At 44.3% G+C, this 19,207-nt stretch overlaps 2 protein-coding genes and 1 non-coding gene across 3 annotated transcripts; 1 reads left to right on the top strand and 2 right to left on the bottom strand.

The window, feature by feature from the left end:
• Positions 1–363: 363 nt before the first annotated feature.
• On the bottom strand, positions 364–435 carry trnap-agg (transfer RNA proline (anticodon AGG)). Its single transcript has one exon. It is a non-coding gene; the product is annotated as a tRNA-Pro (tRNA).
• An 874-nt stretch (positions 436–1,309) lies between these two features.
• On the top strand, positions 1,310–9,647 carry spred3 (sprouty related EVH1 domain containing 3). Its single transcript, XM_074679331.1, has 6 exons — positions 1,310–1,446; positions 2,956–3,121; positions 3,279–3,447; positions 3,527–3,588; positions 3,670–3,828; positions 5,302–9,647. Exons 1-6 carry the CDS (start codon positions 1,436–1,438, stop codon positions 6,301–6,303), a joined length of 1,569 nt encoding a protein of 522 aa, XP_074535432.1. The 5' UTR covers positions 1,310–1,435; the 3' UTR covers positions 6,304–9,647.
• A 217-nt stretch (positions 9,648–9,864) lies between these two features.
• On the bottom strand, positions 9,865–19,189 carry dhx34 (DEAH (Asp-Glu-Ala-His) box polypeptide 34). The gene is made up of 16 exons (XM_074679330.1): positions 18,117–19,189; positions 17,710–18,021; positions 17,371–17,625; positions 17,190–17,292; positions 16,074–16,291; positions 15,814–15,988; positions 14,490–14,683; positions 14,294–14,395; positions 13,946–14,200; positions 13,562–13,735; positions 13,355–13,460; positions 11,672–11,778; positions 10,976–11,239; positions 10,616–10,807; positions 10,348–10,492; positions 9,865–10,236 (listed from the first exon to the last, which is right to left on the bottom strand). Exons 1-16 carry the CDS (start codon positions 18,825–18,827, stop codon positions 10,094–10,096), a joined length of 3,456 nt encoding a protein of 1,151 aa, XP_074535431.1. The 5' UTR covers positions 18,828–19,189; the 3' UTR covers positions 9,865–10,093.
• Between the last annotated feature and the right edge of the window lie 18 nt (positions 19,190–19,207).

The following is a 19,207-nucleotide window of genomic DNA, read 5'->3' as shown; positions in this document are numbered from 1 at the left end:
ATCCTTAAAATAAAACAGAACTATTTGAAGAAGTCTTACTGGTCCTATCATGTAAACAAGGTACATTAAAAGGGAAAAGGAAGTATGCCAACAATTGGGCTGTTTGGACCACATGTATGCTGCTGTTTTTTTTTGTTTTTTTTTTGTTATATGTGCAAAATTTTGACCTTCCTGGGGCGTTTTAAGGCTGTAAGCAACACTTGGAGCCTGTATTTCAGGATACGTAATTCCGTATTTACAGCCTTTAACTAGCACTCAGGGTAAGTAAACACGCGGTGCTCTCTTGTGGATAATTACGCTGTCATTTCAACAAATTGAAATAATTCGTAAACGTTTCTGAACTGAATCAGGAAAAAACACCGAGGGCTCGTCCGGGATTTGAACCCGGGACCTCTCGCACCCTAAGCGAGAATCATACCCCTAGACCAACGAGCCGCGTGGACGCCGTGGCGCCTTTACTGGATCAGTTTCCTCATAAGACTCCTTCCCGTCGCATAATTTAAGCGAAAACTGTAATTTTCTGCTTCATTTCTTTCAGATGTGTATTTAATGTGTCCTCTCTGTAGATTTTAGCAAAACTTCTGCTGCCGTAAAACGGAGTAACTGCTGAAAAGGCTTACATTCTACTTCTGTAGCAACTCGGGCACAAACAAAAGTCTCGGGAAGATAACTTCCTTTACTCTAAATTCAACCCTGAATGAGTGCTATTGAAAACGAGGGGTTTTGTCAAAGAATAAGCCTAAAGGTGAATTTTTTTTTTTTTTTTTGAAGTTTTCCGGTCAGTGCTGTCCATGGTGCTGAAACCACAACCCAACGCCAGGATCCTGTGGACGCCGTATCAGGAAACTCCTTGATTGATGCTGTGAGTGTTTCATTCAACGCGTAACGGAAGTTGAATGAAGATAGAAGCTTGAGAACAAGTTTTAACATAATTTAATTTGAGTTTTTAAGTGTTCATTGAGAATCAGCACCCACGTCACTACGTGTATTTTAAACCCAGAGCTCAATTTCTATGAACTAAACCCACACGGACGCACAGACAAACCCTATGGAGCCCAGCTCTGGCCAGATGCTGTCAATGATTAGTGCGGGTGTGCTGGCACAGGGCAGGTAAAGTGAGAATGGGAATAAGCAAGGGAGTGATTGGAGGGAGAGAGAGAAAGGGAGGGAGGGGGGGAGGGAGGGAGAGAGGGAGGATGCTGCCAGCGGAAAATGGCTGCTGCAACCTCAAGCCTATCCTGATACACCGAAACGACATCAAGGTGGGGAGAGAGCGCCGGAGCGAGGGAGAGGAAGAGAGAGGAAGATTAGGAAAATGAGAGCAGATAGAGGGAGGATGTGAGTGAGTCTGTGAGTGTTTCATGAAAGGAGGATAAAAAGAAAGAGTGAGGAGACCCTGGGGTGGGCTGCTGCAAGCGGCGGGCAACACCGAGCCATGGAGGGCGAGTAAGTCCTTACATTTTCATTTTTAACATTGCACATATACATCCAGTCAGAAAGAACGCCACCGCCATCAATGGTAAACCAATTTAGCATCTTGCACAATAATCACAACCGCTGCTCCACAATTTAGCAGGCTGCCGAGAATAAAAACACCATTACGTAGTCTTGAATCAACAGCATACACCCCATTTCCGATTTATCCATTTCAATATGTGATAAATGTTTAAGCCTTCTACATGTTTGTGCTTTCAGACGACTGGCACCTTAATCCACCAACATGGAATAATATAACAGGCCTTATAATAAACAAAACACATCCATCAAACAGGGGAAGCTATGCAACATTACAGAAGTATATAACTGGGAGGTTAGCGATTGGTAAAAACAGTCACGAAATCAGTCAATGTGTAAAATGTATGGGAGAAAAAAAGGCGAAATATGGCGAGTTTGGGGCCAGGATCGCGTCATTCAAGACATGGCTACAGTAAAACGAGGGAGGGATGGAGGCGTTGTGATTTTTATCAACGTGTCTCGGGGTTTCATTATGATTTTTTAAAGCCAAACTTTATGAATGAAATGTGATTTTTTTTTCTCTCGCTCGCTCTCCCTCATCCTCACCCCTCCTCTCCTCCTTCCCTTTTCTAATCGGCCCCCTCCCCCCATCTCTCGTTTCCTCTCCATCCTCTCACCCACTCGTTCCTTTTCCTTCCCTTTTTCGCACGCGATTGCATCGTATTAAGGCCTTTTAAAATAAACCTATAACGCTGAGTCGCGATGGCGAATCCGGTCCTGATGTATCCCATTCATAAAAAAAATATAACATAATATCAGGGTGTGTTAATGAGTGCGTGCAGCAGGGGCGGAATAGAGGAAAAAGACGCGTCTGGGAAGATGATTTCGCGTGTTTAAATTCAATGAAGACGCAAAAAGACGCGGGTGTGCATGCGTTACATGCACATGTCGAGCTGCGGTGCTGAATTATTCAACCGATTGGCGAGGGCAGAGCTTCTTTTTGCAAGAATGCCGGGGCCTCTCATGGCGAATGGGTGCGTTCATTGATACATCTATCTGGGAAACACTCATTCTCCCTCCCTCCTTCCTCCTTCTCCTCCCATTTGGCCATTTCTTTCCTCCTCAGCTGGCTTTCTTTCTTTCTCTCTCTTTAATACCTTTATGTGCAGCTGATATGTTTAAAAAACGACGTGCAGCATCCTTTCATTTCATGCTAATCCAACGCGCATTTACCTCAGTCACGTGAGCGCGGTCCAGACTATGATGCGCCTTTGAGCTGTCACGTTAAAACACCTCCTCTCATAAAAACGGAGCAGTCCAATCTGTGTGTGTGTGTGTTTTATGATGCGGTAATAGCTGCCTTGTGATCGTATATTCATTACACTGCTGCATTTTTGGTGTTATGGAAGCTGATCAGCTGAATGAATGTGCGTAAATGTGTGTGTCAGTGTGTGTTTAATAAGCCTGGGCCTCTGCTCACTCTCTTGGCTTCCCTGACAGTGTGCGTGTTCGTGCAGTGGTGATGACACGTGATGACTCCAGTGGCGGTTGGGTGCCCCTTGGAGGTGGCGGCCTCAGTCATGTGGTCATATGTAAGGGGCGGAGTCACGAAGGCAGGGGGCGGAGAGAATACATCATTCGTGGAGAACGGCTGCGAGACCGAGCAGTGAGTGTGTGCGTGTGATATGGCTGTCTTTGGTGCCACGTTGCTCCTCAACACCACCTAAAGACTCATGTTATGTGAGGGCATGATTTTCAGAGAGCTGTTTTTGGGTTTGTGATATAACTTCCTGCGTTGCTGGGGCTGCTGTTTGTGTCTACAGCCAGTGTTGGAGTGTGCAGTGCAAAGGGGGTTAGTGTACAACAAGGTGAACCCCATCTTCCATCACTGGAGGGTAGAGGATCGAAAGTTTGGCCTTACGTTCCAGAGTCCTGCTGATGCCATCTCCTTCGAGAAGGGGCTGCAAGCTGTCATAGACAAGCTGGACAGAGGTAGAGACATGGGTCACACATGCAAACGTGTCCTGAAAGGGTCCAACACAGTCCTAATCCTCTTGTTTCACCCATCAAGGCTCTGACTCCCCTTCATCCTCCACACCAGAAGAGGCCGACACGGAGGATGATGGGCAAGCAGTGAGTATCTGTGCAGCTTACTCTTCTCTCTGACTGCAGTGTTTGTGTGTGGCCTGTGTGATGACATGCAGCCTCTGCCAGTCCCATACAGGAAGTGAGTCTTCATCCAACAGCAGGAAGGAGATGCTTCCCAAACCCATCACCATTGTGACCAGTGAGTCTTCGTCTACCTGCTTTGTACGGTCGGAGGAGTTCAGTTTCGGATCCAGCCATGCTGTCACCACTCAGACACCTGCTCAGGTAGCTACACACCTTCAGTTACACAAGGATGCTTACCCTTTTTCATATATTATTTGTTTCTCATTACATTCAAATTGACATGTTTGTTAAAGGGGACATATCATGCTGATCCTTGATTTAATACTTACATATAAAATAATAAATTTAAAAACAAGACCTTTCACCCCCTGAATTTTCAAAAAATGAGATATTGTTTTTCTTTTCACAAGGATCCTTTCTTTTTATTGGAGTAATCTGATAAAGCAGCTCCTCCTCTGTGATGTCAGTTAGTCACACAACCGCCACCGAGGGATACACCCACCAAGAGCTGAGTATAAATAAAGCTCCCTACCAGCTCTAGCTAACCTGACTGAGTGCTGGATGCAGGGACTCTGCTCTGCTGCGCAGCTCGGCTTTACATGGCGAATTAGCATTTAAAACACTGTAGTTTTAGCAGATGTCATAATACTTGTGAGACTGTGATATTTGCATGCTTGTTCTGACATGCACTGTGAACCTGGACCACAAATATGCGGCGGTAATAACATAGTGACGAACTGACGGTAGAAGCCATTTTTAGACTACACTTTCACACTATCAGCATGATGGATAAAACAGACAGAGAAAAGTGAAGGAGCAGGATGGAGCCCTGTTATAGAAATAGTTTATTGGTGAAGTCTGCCTATATTTCCACGTATAAACTCTACATGTTACAGTACTGGTTTGACTCACCACACTGAAGCATCCTGAGATGATCTGTGTCCAGGTGGATTTTCTTCCTCATGAGCTGCAGAACTGTCCTGGTCTGACTCGGGGTCCAATACAAAAGGACTTATCCTACACTCTGCCATTTTATTAGTGCTATCAATGCCTTACGGTGAAGTTTTGGCAAACAGCAAACTCGCTCGGTCTGCCCCATCCATTGTGGCGATTTTTTAAATACTGCCATGCTGCAAAAACCACCCCCTGGCTCTACCCCCTCCGCCCCTCTGATAGAACTGACCAATCAGAGCACAAAGGGCTGTGACGTTGCGAGGTTACTGGAGGTCATTCTCCAAACGGAGTGTTTCAACGAGATCTTCACAATGGCCTAAAGTGAGGATATTGAGAACGCTATTGTGGGGCAATGAAGGATCTAAATGACTTGTACTGAGGGCAGAAATGCTTTACAGGCATCCTAGTCTGGCAAAGTGAAAAGGAGAAACAAGCATGATATGTCCCCTTTAAAGAGTGCCAAAGTGAAATCTGGAAACCACCTTAGGGTCATCAGAGGTGAACTACGTCACATTTCTGGTTAATAATTCAAGAAGCGAGCGATGATTTACTCCACCTCTGTCTCAGTACAGTCACACTCACAGGACTTTCTGTCTTCAGCATGCAGCTCTGGATCATCTGTGTATGAATCATGTTTAGGAAACGTCCACAGTTTGTGTAATTGCTCCCACAGTACACTCTGTTCCTGACTCCCTCTGTAATCCTATACTGTCTCCACAGATCCACACCAGGCCGGGACAGCACCAGCTTTCACAAATGTCCGCTGTGTTGAATCCTCCGGCACCTCCACCCCCTCCTCCAGCACCACCTACTCCTCCTGTAGGCCCCCCAGCCTCATCCCCTCTGTCCCCGCTGTCACCCACCATTTCCCTGCTGGAGGAGGGAGACCTGCGCAGCGTGGACCCCTGCAAAGATCTCTGGGGTTCTCGAGGCTATGAGGACTACCGACGGGCGGGGTCTACGAGGACTATGGTTGGAGGGCTGACTGGGGGTGTGGTTGTCAGTAGTGGAGGGAGTATTCAGGACAAGTCAGAGCTGTGTGTGGTTCGTTTCGAGAAGGACCTGGCAGGAGTGGGGACCGCAGGCTGTGAAGTGACGGTGAACCTGGACAGTAAAGCTTCCCAGCGTCTCTCCTCGCCATCGCCCACATGTATGTCCATGCCCAACGCCGTGTCCGGTGTGTCCTCAGGGGCCGGCTCACCTCAGGAGGCGGGCAAAGGCTCGCCCTCTCCTTGCTGCATCCACACCTCACTGGCCACGCCGCGGTCGCGGACTCGTAAGAGAGGAGTAGGGGCCAGCAGCAGTTGTGACACGGGGGTGATCTCCCCTGACGACGACAGCCCGTGTCCTCAGGCCTCGTCGTGCTCGTCTCGCTGTGTGTACTGCCGCTCTGTTTTCAGTGCTTCGGAGAACGGGCGGGGCCGCTGCAGGGACGCCCCGGACCCGGCCCTGCATTGCCTGCGCCAATGGACCTGCGTGTGGTGCGCAGAGAGTCTGCTCTACCACTGCATGTCGGACTCTGAGGGAGAGTTCTGGGAGCCTTGCTCGTGTGAAGACTCGTTGGGGGGCCACCCGCATCCCCTTTGCTGTGCCCGCTGGTTGGCCCTCCTGGCTCTGTCCCTCTTCGTGCCCTGCATGTGCTGCTACCTGCCTTTGCGCGCCTGCCTGCGGTGTGGGGAAAGGTGTGGCTGCTGTGGGGGAAAGCACAAAGCGGTCCGATGAAGCCGGGTTCAGGGGTGGGAAGGGTTTCCTGGACCAAAGAGGTTTTGGGTGTTGAGGGAGGTGGACCCAGACCTCTGACGCGGCCCTCCAGAGCCCCACTGCATTCTGCTCTTTCTCTTTTCAACCTGGGGCCTTCCTCGCTGGTCCATGCCTGCTGAAGGTGCACTTCGGTCTGATCCGGCTCTGCGGGAGTCTCCTGGAGCCTTCGTGGTGGATTTACTGAGGGTGGGCTGATCTCGAGTCAACGTTCAGAGACTTTTATCACAGGAAGAGAGCGGACGAGGCAAAGATGATGTGTACACTGTTTCAAATGTCTGTTTGTTTTTTTTATTTAGAAAGAAAAACACAAAAACAAAGATGTTTATATATATGATTGTTATAATTTTAATTGGTATATTTTATTAAATGTAAAACATATTGACAGAATCCCCCAGTGGCACACACTTTCACGCTCACAAACATGAGATCTTGGGGAGGCTCTTTGTTACATGTTAGCCTGTTTATCAGTCAGATGAGCAGATGTCACCCTTTACCTCTAATTTTACCTCAGATATTCTTCAAACCCTGGTTTAGAGAAACAAAAAGGAGGAAGTGCAGTCTCAGAAAACAGACAGTGTGAGCATCTCGGACCACTCGTGTTATCTTTTGAGTAAAGAAGCAGACCGAAAGAGAAAGAGAAAAAGAGAAAGAGATTTTCGATTGCAAAGGGACAATTATTTTTAAGGGACGTTGCAATGACAACCACAAAGACTTAAAACTCATAATGTGATTCATTATGATCCTTTGTAACCAAACACAGGGTTATTTTTGTTCTTTAAAAGAAATCAAGGATGTGTGTCGGACATTAAACACCCTCACCTTAAACATTTCCTCATCTATTTTCAGTATTCACCAGGAAACTCATCACATCTCACCACTGTACTTGTTCAGACAGTCAAGGTGCTTACAAGGGAGGCCTCTGAGGGAGTCTGTTCTACCTAATGTATAAAATGACGGTACAGTCCCACCCCAAAGAAGTACTAAACGAGACCCCCACCATGCTAACCAATATCTGGATGTGTCACGGCCTTTAAACGAGATATCACCCAAAAAAAAAAACGAAAGAAAAAAAGATGAAGTGCAATGAACAATGATTTGAAAGAGTATTTTTCTACCAGCTTAAAGGTCCCATATTCTGCTCCTTTTCTGCAGTTTATTATGGATCATTGATGTCTTCATGAAATGGTAGTAACAAAAAGTCAATAAATCAAGCACAGCAGCATTGTTTCCAGGCTCTCATAGCCCCTCTGTTCAGAACGCTCTGATTTAGTGGGCGTGGCCTTCATATGTAAATCAGCCACTGCTGATACCACCCCGCTCTTCCACGTCACTGAGAGCGGCGCCACGAGCTCCGAGTGCACAATGTTTAGAAAACAGCGAAGCTCGTTTACCGTAACATTACAGGCTAAAACAACAGGCTAACCGCAGCTAAAGTTAGCATCCTGAAGCTAACACAGAGACAGGGGGGACACTGAGGAAAAGCTCTTCCATCTGCTCCACAGCACACAGCATTTAAAATACTCACATTTCCAGGGTCCCAGGTTTGTTGGAGGATGGTTGGTAATGCGCCTGGATTCAGGACCAGTCTATTCGCTAGCCCTCTGTTGTACTGTCCAAAGTTGGAAAAGCAGTTTTACTGAGTGTAGCTGGCACATTTCCTTGATAAATGAACTCTAGACACTTAGTCTTGTCTTCTTCCGAGATGGGAAGCTTGAGCATGGAACTGTGTGGCTGTTTACAGCCAAAAACAGAGCAGTGATGGCTCTTCAACTTTGGCATTCTCTGGACCAATCAGGTCAGACTTGCTCCTGATTGGTCAAAAAAGAGAATCCCTAAAAGCCTAACAGCTCTTTTTAGGTCAGGATTTTACATTCACAAGCACTACTAAGTACAGGTTTGGTCATTTAATGTCACATTTTGTGGGCTGGGAGGAAAGCCAAAGACCCACAAATTTCACTGAAAGACTTAATAAAGTGATTTTTGCACAATATGGGACCTTTAAGTGAGGAAAGAAAAACTGGTGTTATAATGTGTTTGATCTCAAGCAGAAACAAAAACTAACTTCACAAACTCGTCTTTGAGCGACACCATGTAATTCACAAGTGTGACTTTTAAAACCTGTAGTGTGGTGAAAAGAAAGGACACACTAACTTGAATTTGAAGAATGGCGATAGATCTTTGTTAGGACTCGGTGGCGGATGTGTTTTTACTGGGCGTTGCTTTAAGTATGAAGTCAAATAAGCTGCTATTTTAAGTCCTGTCCTAACCCTGTTCAGATGTCGCTGCTGCTGCAGAGTCAAACAGTCCTTTAAGGTCTTAGTCCACCCAAGGAGCAGAAAGTCACCCCAAATCATTTTTAAAAAATGTCTCTGGTTATAAACTTTGCAATTCTGTGTATATTTTGCGAATTTCACGTATATTTTTCTATTTCCAGCAGTAGGTCGATTAAATCCTTTCCCCTCTCAATCCGACAGATTCTCTTTACATAAACATGACTCGTTTGATGACATTTTACCAAAAAAAGATCAGAGGTTAATGTTTTAACACAATGATTAACACTGAACTGGAGGAAGGGATAAGTTTGATCAGATTTTTCTTCTCCAAACTAAACTGGATGCAACAGTCATCCCAAGTTCTCTGAGTTTTTGAAGAACTTCCCCCCTCAAATGTAAGTTTTTAGAAAGCAGGGTAGATATTCATTATACAGGTCTAACATTTAAAATGTACCACAGATAAGAGAAATGAAGCATGGGACTACTCGCAGTAAGCTCTGAACGTCTCGTTCTCCTAAAGTCTCACGTCTCAATCACCTGGTAGATCTTGAAATATGGTTAAACCTTTGAAAAGCTTCAGCAGATTTTATCGAGTGAGGTTTTGCTGAGTAAGTGACTTGAAGTGGACTTCTGAGTCCGGCCTGCCGACCATGTTGGTCCACATCCTGTTGGTCTCTCGGGTGCTGTTCCCTGATTTTAAATTTAACCCTCGTCTCACGCGCACAGTCCCCACAGATCATCGTAGACCTCCGCACACTCACACACACACACACGTTCACTCGATGGTGCAGACATACCGAACAAGTAAAGCCATTGCACAGTTTGCTACTTCTGGTCCAGAAACGTTGGAGTACAGTACTGACAGTCATGTGATCACAGTTGCAGGCCCCATTCTGACATCTTAATAAATGTGCCTTTTGATTTGAGTAATCAATAACTTATGATTTTTAAGTAACTCTGTGTTAGGTACTACTTTCTTTTTTGGGTTTTTGATTTCTGCCAATGTGCATATTTTCAAATGTACGTATTTATTAGTTTCAAAGTAATTATTGAGATATTACCTGTTTATTTATTTATTGAGATATTTATTCTGATTCTTTATTTTTTTGAGACAGGTTTTTATCTTCCGTGCTGTCTTACTTCTGACTTTGTGCCAATGTGCTGCTTTGAAGTGTTACATATCGTGGGTTTGTATCATTATTAAACCCTCACTCTATATTTTAAACCAGAGTCTTTTTCTCTCTGATACATGTGGATGTTACCTTTAATTTAATTATTATTATGTTATTTTTTTTTTGTTTGGAAATGTCACCAGCTCTGGGACACTAAATGTGGATATTTCAGCACTTGTGGCTCAAACACTTAACTTTAAATTACTCCTACGTATGACAAAAGCATGGTGATACATTTTCGCATACAAAAAATCTTTATTACAAAAACTGAAGTGTTTCTTCAGCGCATTTTGATTATGTAGTCCATTACTTAGCAGAATACATGTGCTGCCGTTTATGTTTGAGGATCTCCGTAGAGGTGAGGGTCAGGTCTTCGTTACAGACGTCGCAGTGATAAACTCGTGTCAGACTGGACGCTGAGGACGAGCTCTTCTTCCCATCCTCTGGCTCTGAAACACCCAACAAAACATTCAAACTTACTCTCAAATCACTTGTAGTAAAACCTTTTTGCTTGTGCATATGTTTGTAAAAATATTACACAAAATATGTATAAATCTCACCTTCCTCCTGCTGTTGCTGTTCTCCTTCTGGCCTGCAGGAGGCCTCGTGCTGCATGCGCTCCAGTGGAGTCAGAGGCATGTAGAGGTCACAGTTAGGACAGCTCCAGAACGTGCGTAGACACTCGCTGTAGAGATCCTTTGAGTCCTAAAAATCACACAGAGACGCTTGAGAGGAAGTTTTCAACATGATATGTAAATATTCACATTTTACTCTTTCACTTTTTAAGATTTGAAACCCACAAAGACAACCAGAGTCAGGTAAACTCACAGCAAGACAGTTGTAGGTGAAGAAGCTCGTAACCCGCAGGCCTCCTTTAATAGGGTCCGGTTTGGCCTCGACTCCTGGAAACAGCGGGTTTAGACCTGAGGCTGTGGTGTGAGGCAGCTCAGATGCTGACTGAGGACCGATGAAGAGGTTCTGGGTCTGGAAAGCCGTGAGGCGTCGAAGGCTGTAACTGACCTGAATGACACGGTAAAATGCACACAGACAGAAAATCTTAACGAAATTTGAAACATTTGCTTTCTGGTTGCATCATTGCCTTTACATTAGAGAAACGTCAAACTCCCATAACTTTAAAACACGTTACAGAATTGAACAGATTAAACTAGATCATCGTCGTATCAGCACCTCCGTGTAGAGCAGGAAACGGACCAGGCCTTCACTCAGCTTCTCCATGGTTTTGCGGGACACACCCTGACCCGGTCCCCCCGTGGTGCTCTGTCCCAGCTGGGCCAACAGGAGGCGCTCCCACTCAGCTCTAAGAGTGAGAGCCGTGGACAGCACCTTCAGGGCCTCCTCTGGCTCCCTCAGCTCCAGCTCCAGCCAGCCGTCCACCACTAGACGAGTACAGTCAGCGTTACTGTCCACAGAGTTTGCTACCAACAGCAGGGCCTGGAAAAACATTTAAATTAGAAAATTAAATATTATAAACCTGAAAACAACAGAGCTGGGACTTCTACAGACAAGCAGGATAGGAGAAATGGTATTTTATACTAACCTAGTGACACTAAATGTTTTACAAATGATCAAGTTTGTACAATTTAAGCCCAAAGAATTTGTGATATAAAAATATTCATCAAATTCGGATTAAAAAAACACAATCTGACAGTTCTGGGTTTACCTGGGTCAGGCTGATACATGTTTAGTTCACATCTGTCTATGAAAACAGATCAGGCCACTTGACTCTTTATCTTTCTCCTTGATTTAGCTTGTACAGGTGTACCACGCCAACATATGCTAACTTTAACATCATGCAGAGCGTCTTTGGGGTAAAAAAAGGTGGGCTCGATGTAAAAACACACACATCCTACATCTGTAACTAACCTGTAGAGCTGGAACCCGCACACAGTTGGACAAATATGGTTTATTAGTCTCCAACAGAGTAACAAAGGCTAACAGCTGGTGCTTAGTGCTGTCCCTTTTTTCAGGACCTGTGAGAGGAACGGAGGAGATGTTATGGGAGACTTTCAGAACTAAAAGAGTAAAACAAAACAAAAGGGACTTTGTTGGTGGATCAGGAAGCAGAGCAATGGATGGTTTTGTTTGAAACAGATCAATGTTGTTCCTTAATGCAGAATTTTAATCTATAGGTCCATGGTGTTCAGCAGTTTCACTGTCTAACTGTTGCTTTTAGTGTCCTCTTTCTTTAACGTTTGGAAAAGTTAAAAGCATTTTTGTGTTGAGCTTACAGTTTTGGCTCTCAGCAGAGTTTTGAGTAAAAATAAGAAGAGTCAAACATACCAACAGTAGAGGTGAGTATAAGCAAGAACATCGTGATACAATACGCATCATGATTAGAGATAGACCAATATGAATATTTTGAGGCCGATACCGATACTGATTATTGGTAGGCAAGTAGGCCGATGGCTGATATTTGAAGCTGATATTGATTTGCAGTCAAAGTAAAATATTGGCGTTAAAATTTTTGAACAATACAAACTCCAACGCTTAACAACGCTTCAAATGCCTTCAAGCATATGTTTATTAAACAGCTCCCAGGCTTGGCAGCATGTTTTATAAAGTTAAATAAAGACTTTTAAAAATAAATAGCTAAAGTTTTTTACAGTAAATAAAGTTTTCCAAAATTTCTCTGTAACTGCTATAAAACTGGACAGAATTGAGTTTGTGCTGCTTCTTACAGGCATGTAATGCAGTTGAATTAATTTTCTGTTTGGTTTTACATGACTGATTTTAAATGACCATCTAGGGCTTCCATAGTGTAGCCAGGGGGAAACTCTGTGCAGAGAAGCATCAGAGTCAAAACAAAACAGTTTTGAATGGGTTTCAAATCGGCCGTTGGATTTTAAAAAAGGCCGATGCGGAGATGCCCCAAAATGCCAAATATCGGCCTTGATAATCAGCCCGGCCGATAATCTGTCTATCCCTAATCATGATACTGGGGCCATGATACGATAATATCACAATATCACAATATTGTGATAACTTGTGATATTTTACCCAGTGAACTGAAAAAACAACTTTTATATTTTATTGTGTTTGAAATAATAAAAGTCAGATGCAGTATTTCATACAAACACTTAACTTAAAAGCATAAAGTGCATCAAGTTTTTCACTTCAACTAGTGTGACTTTAAACTAATGTTGCAAAAAAAATATTGGGTGAATATGATTATTATTTTATCAGTCTACTACACTGTAAAAATTAAACTTTAAATGATTTTAAACTAACATAAAATATTTTGAATATCCTTTGAGATTATATTTTTTATAAAGTTTATGGGCAACATATGGCGGAGAAGCTCTTCAGCGCCATCTACTGCAGTGGAGGTACAGAAGACATAATGTACTTCCAACTTACCTAAAATATGAATTTTTATTTTACAAAAAAAAAAAATGATATTAAGAGCTGAAATATTGATATTTTATCACAGGTTAAAGTATTGCCATTCATTGCTGAATCAATATTTTTTCACACCCCTAACCAACAGAATGAAAAATGTTACCAAAGGTCTTTGAAATGGACTATAAAGTTGTAAAAGCGGTTTACCCATTTCTCTGTTATCATCCTCAGGGATGTGTAACACCTCAGGGTCACTGGCAAACACACTGGTTGGATGGATCACCACTCCCTGCTTATTCCTGGTGTGAAACACCTACATGATTTCAAATCAGATGTGAAGATGAGTTTAAGTGTTTTACTTTTCATTACTTTTTAATCCACAGTTAAAGAATCTCGATAAAGCTGGTGTCTGACCTGGTCTGAGTCCTTCCGGGTGGTGTTGTGCTCGTCAGGCAGAGCCAGCTGAGGGTAGAGACCTCGACAGAGCAGCAGCTTGAGCAAAGCCTGCTGACGAGAGGACAAGTCCTGACTGACGCTGACGGCCTCCTGCAGCTCTGAGACGTTGTGACGCAGCTTGAACTTCACTTCCTGTTGCAGAGTGAAGGACATAACAGTCAAGCTGACAGCATAAGCCTCAAATACAAAAATACTTTGTCTAAACGAAAAGAAAAGAGAAAAAGAGAAAAGTCTTTCAAAATCTAAACTGTGAAATTTTCATGCATGAATATAACTGTAGAAACTGAGTATCATGGTTTTTGCTGAAAGCTCTTCTCATAAAATACATCGCTCTGGGTTCACCTGGATGTCCACGCTCTGTCCCTCCTTGTCCTTCTTGCCTCTGCTTGCTTCCTCTGCGTCTGACCCTGAGGACACCTCCTCCTGGCCTTCTTCCAGCCTCAGGACTTTTTTCTTAGTACTCTCCTGCTGATCGTGATCTCTCTTCAGCTGATGCAGTTTCCTCCTCTCTGTGAGCCGCTCCATGCGTTTCCCCCGGTCACTGCTAGAGGAGGAGCTGGGCTCTGACTCCAGCAAACCGTGACCCCTCAGTAAGTCCTTTTATTCAGAGAGGAAGATCATATTAAGAAGTTACAGTCATACATTCAAAATTAAAACTTAAATAATAATTATTTGGACTGGGGAGCCTGCCTTGAACTGTCGGCGCAGGTTGACCATCTCGTATAATCGCTGCTCCTCCAGACCTCTCCTCCTGCACCACTTCCTCGAGCCGCCGCCTCTTTCTCCTTTTACCTTTGGAGCAGTTTGAAGTTACTCACCATGTTAAATCATGTTAGTGTTCACTGTATTAAACAGATATTGTTGAATTTAGTATCATGTAACTGACTTCCATCCAGGCATTAAAGGTGTTGAGCAGCGTAAAGGGGTCTCCCTGGTTGCTATGCAGGGGCTGGCGGGTGGTAGCACAGTCGGGGTTGTGCTGTGCGCTGCGCAGGAAAGGTGACTGAACGCTGAGGGCTGCCGCCACGGTCAGCACAGGTTCCACCAGGTGAAACAACGAGCCCAGCACCAGCATCTTCCCTGTTTTACAACAAACACACAAACTCTATTAAGTAGAAATGTGTGCCTTTCACTTTGAAACAGTACGGTACAGATGCCAGGTACCTGGCAATCGGTATCAGTACTCAACAGTGCCAATTTTTGGTACTTTTTTGTGTTTAAGTGGTAAAAAATATCAATTTGTTTAATAATAAAGTTTATATTTTTTCTATTTAACATATTTATTGTTCAATATATAAACTTGCAATGCTGTGTTCATGTCCAGCATGGAATATCACCTACTCTTCCACTCCCTCACAGTCACAAGGATGCATTTACGTGCCTAAACATGGTACCTTTTGATTTTATATGAATTGGTACCTGGTACTTTTGACAGAATTCAGTCAGTACATATAAAAGTGCCTAATTCAGTACCCATTCCTTACCATTCCTACAATTAAGTTTAACAAATCCTCTAAATAGAAAGCTCAGAAACACTATAGTTTAAAGTTTATAAAACTATTTACCTGGGTTTTGTTGTGGTCACACAGAATAAATTTTAGAAATTTATAGGAAGCAAAATATATCTAGAAAGACCTCCACCAAGCATATTGTGATTGTCACCAACACTTTAGTCCGACTTTAATGTTATACTCCCTTTCAGCAGACTGTCTGCTACAATTTGGTGTTAATTGCAGATTTGTACGATAATTTGTTTCCTGACACTGTTGAAAATTATGATGACCCAGGACATATTTTGGGTCAGATCTTAGTATCCAGAATATTGGCAGGATCTGGATCGTACTTTCACATCTGTCAGAAATTATGGTGACCTTGTCTTGTATTGTTTTACAAAGCAATCCAACCATTTATGGTGGAGTTATATATACATATGATGAAAACAGCCCTATCTCACAATGATAAAGAATCCTTTAGAAAAAACCTGGATCCAGACGGTGATCCAGATCACCTCCAAAATTTTATCACTTCTTCCTTATCCCATTTTGAACATTTCATGAAAATTTCATCAAGATCTGTTTGTTACCTTTTGAGTTATGTTGTTCACAGACAAAGAACCAAACTCTCCTAAAAACATAACCTCCTTGGTGAATGTAATAAATAATTCAATTAAAAGACGAGACAAAACTTGGATTTGCTGTAGGAGAGCTTACCTATAACAACGTCCACAGGCAGCTGAGCCAGCAAACTTCCAATAGACGTAAGCTCACTGCGACTGTCCAGCGCCCCCTGCTCTTTCAGATAAGTAACTGCAGTCTGGATACTGGAAGCTGGAGGTGGATCAATGAAGACAAAAGAAAGTGGATCTCCAAGACACATGCTCTTCATCTGCATAATGAAAACAAACAAGTCTCGAGGTTATTTCCAAAATCTGAAGAAGAAAGAAGAATTTCTTTGAGCAGGTCGTCTCTACCTGAAGGACGAGGGAGTCCAGAGCCACCCTGTGAATTTCAGGCACAGGATACGGAGCAAAAGCATCGTAGTCGGACTCAGCGTACAGGCGGTAGCACACTCCGGGACCTGTACGACCAGCTCGACCTTTCCTCTGCTCTGAGCTGGCTCTGCTGATCCAGAACTCCTGCAGACGCTGCATCTTGGCTTTGGGATCAAAACTCATTTCCTTTACCTTTCCTGTTAGAGAATAAAAAACAAAACTTACTTAGAGAGCCTTTTTTCATTCACAAAAGTGTTAAACAGAACATGGCTGATAGGGGAGGGATTTTCAGAATTTTTTTTGTTTGGCAGTATCAAAATCGGGATTCCTTGACAAAAAAATTTTAAAAAGTTACCACTTTTCTCTAGCAGAAGGTGAAATGTTTCTCTCTGATTATTACTTTGTATGGCTCATTTGTTGGTCATGGACACCAAACTGGTTTCATCTTCAGTGATATTTATACTATTTTTGCTCCTGTGTTTGTCTGGAGATCCTACATGTAACCATAGCTGCATTGATTACATGTGGAATCAGCTATTAGCAGCCTGTAGCGTGTCAGTGCTAACTGGTGCAAGGCCTGATGTTTTCCACAAGGTGAGGAGAAGGAGGTGAGGTGTGAGCTAGGAAGTGACGACATGGAGCTGTACTTCCATCCATCGTTATTGGGAACGTAAGATCTGTCTCCAATAAGATGGACAAGCTAGCTGTGCTAACCCAGCAACAGAGGGAATACCAGAAGGCAGAGTAGCATCATGCTATTCACAGACATGGCTAACAGAGCTAACATCAGACACCAACGCCACATTGGAAGAGCTTCACCTGCTGTGAGCAGACAGGATCCAGGAGACAGAGACTGAACAGACTGCTGAAGAAGCTCAGTTTTCTATTATATTTATTGGACCATTTTGCACTTTCTATACACTTTCTTACTTTTGTTTTCTTGATTGCTGCTGTGACTCTTCCTGAATTTCCCCTTGGGGATAAATACAGTTTTTCTAGCATATTGTCCCAGCCCTATTGGCTGACCACAATAAAATCTGCAAAGATGGCCAGGACAGTGAATTCCCTGCAATGCATCAACTTCTGGTTTCATACCTGAATCTACAACAAAGCGAACTCCATCGATTGTCACCGAGGTCTCAGCGATGTTGGTAGAGATGATGCACTTTCTCACCCCAGGAGGAGCGATGTCAAACACCTGAGATGAAGTATAAACAGTTAGAGCTGATAGCAAACACCACTGTTGTCCTCTCTAATCCAAACACAGCTGCCCCACCTTGTCCTGCTGGGCCAGGGAGAGGGTGCTGTGCAGCGGTAGGACGATCCAGCGGCGAGTGTGTGTGGCATAAATCTGACAGGCTTCCTGGATGGTGGAGATCTCTGCCACACCACTGAGGAAGATGAGGAGGTCGCCCCGCTCCTCTGGTGGGTAACGCTGATCGATGCCCTGTAGGATGCGGAGGTAGGGTCTGGGGTCCAGTTTCTCTGATCGTGATGGCTGCTCCTCAGGTGGAATGGGCTGGTATATGACCTGATCACAGAGACAGAGAAACTGTCACTGATTAACTGGCATCATCATGGGAAAGTATCTGTAATCAGTGTCACCTGTGCTCACCTGGATAGGAAACAGCCTGCCTGGTACCTGCAGCACAGGAGCACTGCTGAAATAGTCAGAGAAGAGTTTGATGTTGATGGTAGCCGACATGAGGATGAGCCGCAGGTCAGGTCGTTCGGCAACCAGAGACCGCAGGACCCCGAGGAGGAAGTCACAGTGGAGGTGTCTCTCGTGGACTTCATCCACGATCACCACCTGGTACTGGGCCAACGACCTGTCCTGCTGGATCTGTCGGAGCAGCAGGCCCTCAGTCAGGAACGACAGCTTGGTTGCGGTGGTGCGGGTGGTCTCGAAGCGGATCTGGTATCCTACCTGTGAAAAAATCAAGTTGAGAGGATTTATCGAACAGAATCTGCAATAAACATTTTATTTATTAAGGGATGGATGTGTAATTTTTGATGACAAACCTTGGAGCCGTACTGATTCAGACTCTCAAAGCTGACCCTCTTTGCCAGAGATATACAGGCGATCCGCCGAGGCTGAGTACAGGCTATGTTTGTGAACCCAGCTGAGAGGAGATACTGAGGTACTTGGGTGGATTTCCCACACCCCGTGTCCCCTGCCACCACAACCACAGGGTGACGCCGCACCAGCTCTGTGATCTTGTCCTTGTACTGGAAGATGGGCAGGTTCTTCTGCTCCCTGCAGAGCTTGGCCAGTTTTCCAAAACTCTGTCTCTGACTGAAGTCCAGGAAATGCAGGAGAGCCAGGCGGCAGTCTGAGATCTCCTGACTGCCTGGACCTGAGTGTCTGTGCCTACCCCGGCTGTGATCTGACTTCCCCATCCGCTCCTCGACGTCCCTGGTGCAAACAGAGATATTAATCCGATACCGAGCATCGTACTCTTTAGGGAGGCCAAGGTCTACCCTGTGGGAGGAGGACTTTCTCCGATCCTTCCCTTCTTCTCGGTCATCACCCCTGCCGGAGCCTGACCCAGACATCTCCCTCTTGGTTTTAAACCTCTGGAAACGGTCAAAGAAAGACCAGAACTCTCTGTGTTCCGGACTACCGGCCTGGATGTAGTCATGCTGGCGGAAAAAGATCTCATCCAGTTCGGCTCGGCACTGCGGACTGTCCCAGTCCCAGCTCCGTGTGTCCCTCCTTCTGTCCGAATCCATCACCACAGAAAGATTCTCCTCTTCACCACCGCTAATTTCAATTAATAATACATTAAAATCCACATGTCAACGGATTTTAAACCCGTTTAAGTCCGTCTCTGTAAACGCTACATGTTCACTGAATGAAAGAATCACAGACTTTTACCGCCCGGTGTGCTGATCGCATATTACTTCCGGTTACGGATTTAAAGCTTTAAATCAGATTTCAACTTTAATAACTGTTATTAATCAATAATAATTAATAACGCGCTACGACAGTAAGAAATTGGAAATCTGGAAATTTTAGCTTCGGCCGGAGTGTGCTTGAGGGGGAACAAAATACCGAAGGACCACTTCCGTTCACTACGAAAAAAGTCATCCGGTCAGACGGAACTTGTGAT

This window comes from Halichoeres trimaculatus, unplaced genomic scaffold (genome assembly GCF_033239565.1).
Source record: "Halichoeres trimaculatus isolate MK-OKI-2021-1 unplaced genomic scaffold, fHalTri1.1 fHalTri1_scaffold_9, whole genome shotgun sequence".
In the NCBI taxonomy this organism is placed as follows: domain Eukaryota; kingdom Metazoa; phylum Chordata; class Actinopteri; order Labriformes; family Labridae; genus Halichoeres; species Halichoeres trimaculatus.
The sequence above is the reverse complement of the archived record's forward strand: the minus strand, read 5'-3'. Positions and strand labels throughout refer to the sequence as shown.

Bases quoted from the DNA above. Each gene is read 5' to 3' on its own strand.
- dhx34 (XM_074679330.1), bottom strand. From the start codon at position 18,827: ATGGATTCGGACAGAAGGAGGGACACACGGAGCTGGGACTGGGACAGT. The intron at 13,736-13,945 runs GTGAACCCAGAG...ACTCTGCAACAG, and splicing joins GACAGAGCGTGGACATCCAG to GAAGTGAAGTTCAAGCTGCG. The intron at 10,493-10,615 runs GTGAGTTTACCT...TGTGATTTTTAG, and splicing joins TCACCTACAACTGTCTTGCT to GACTCAAAGGATCTCTACAG.
- spred3 (XM_074679331.1), top strand. The intron at 3,122-3,278 runs GTGAGTGTGTGC...TTGTGTCTACAG, and splicing joins AACGGCTGCGAGACCGAGCA to CCAGTGTTGGAGTGTGCAGT. The intron at 3,589-3,669 runs GTGAGTATCTGT...AGCCTCTGCCAG, and splicing joins CGGAGGATGATGGGCAAGCA to TCCCATACAGGAAGTGAGTC.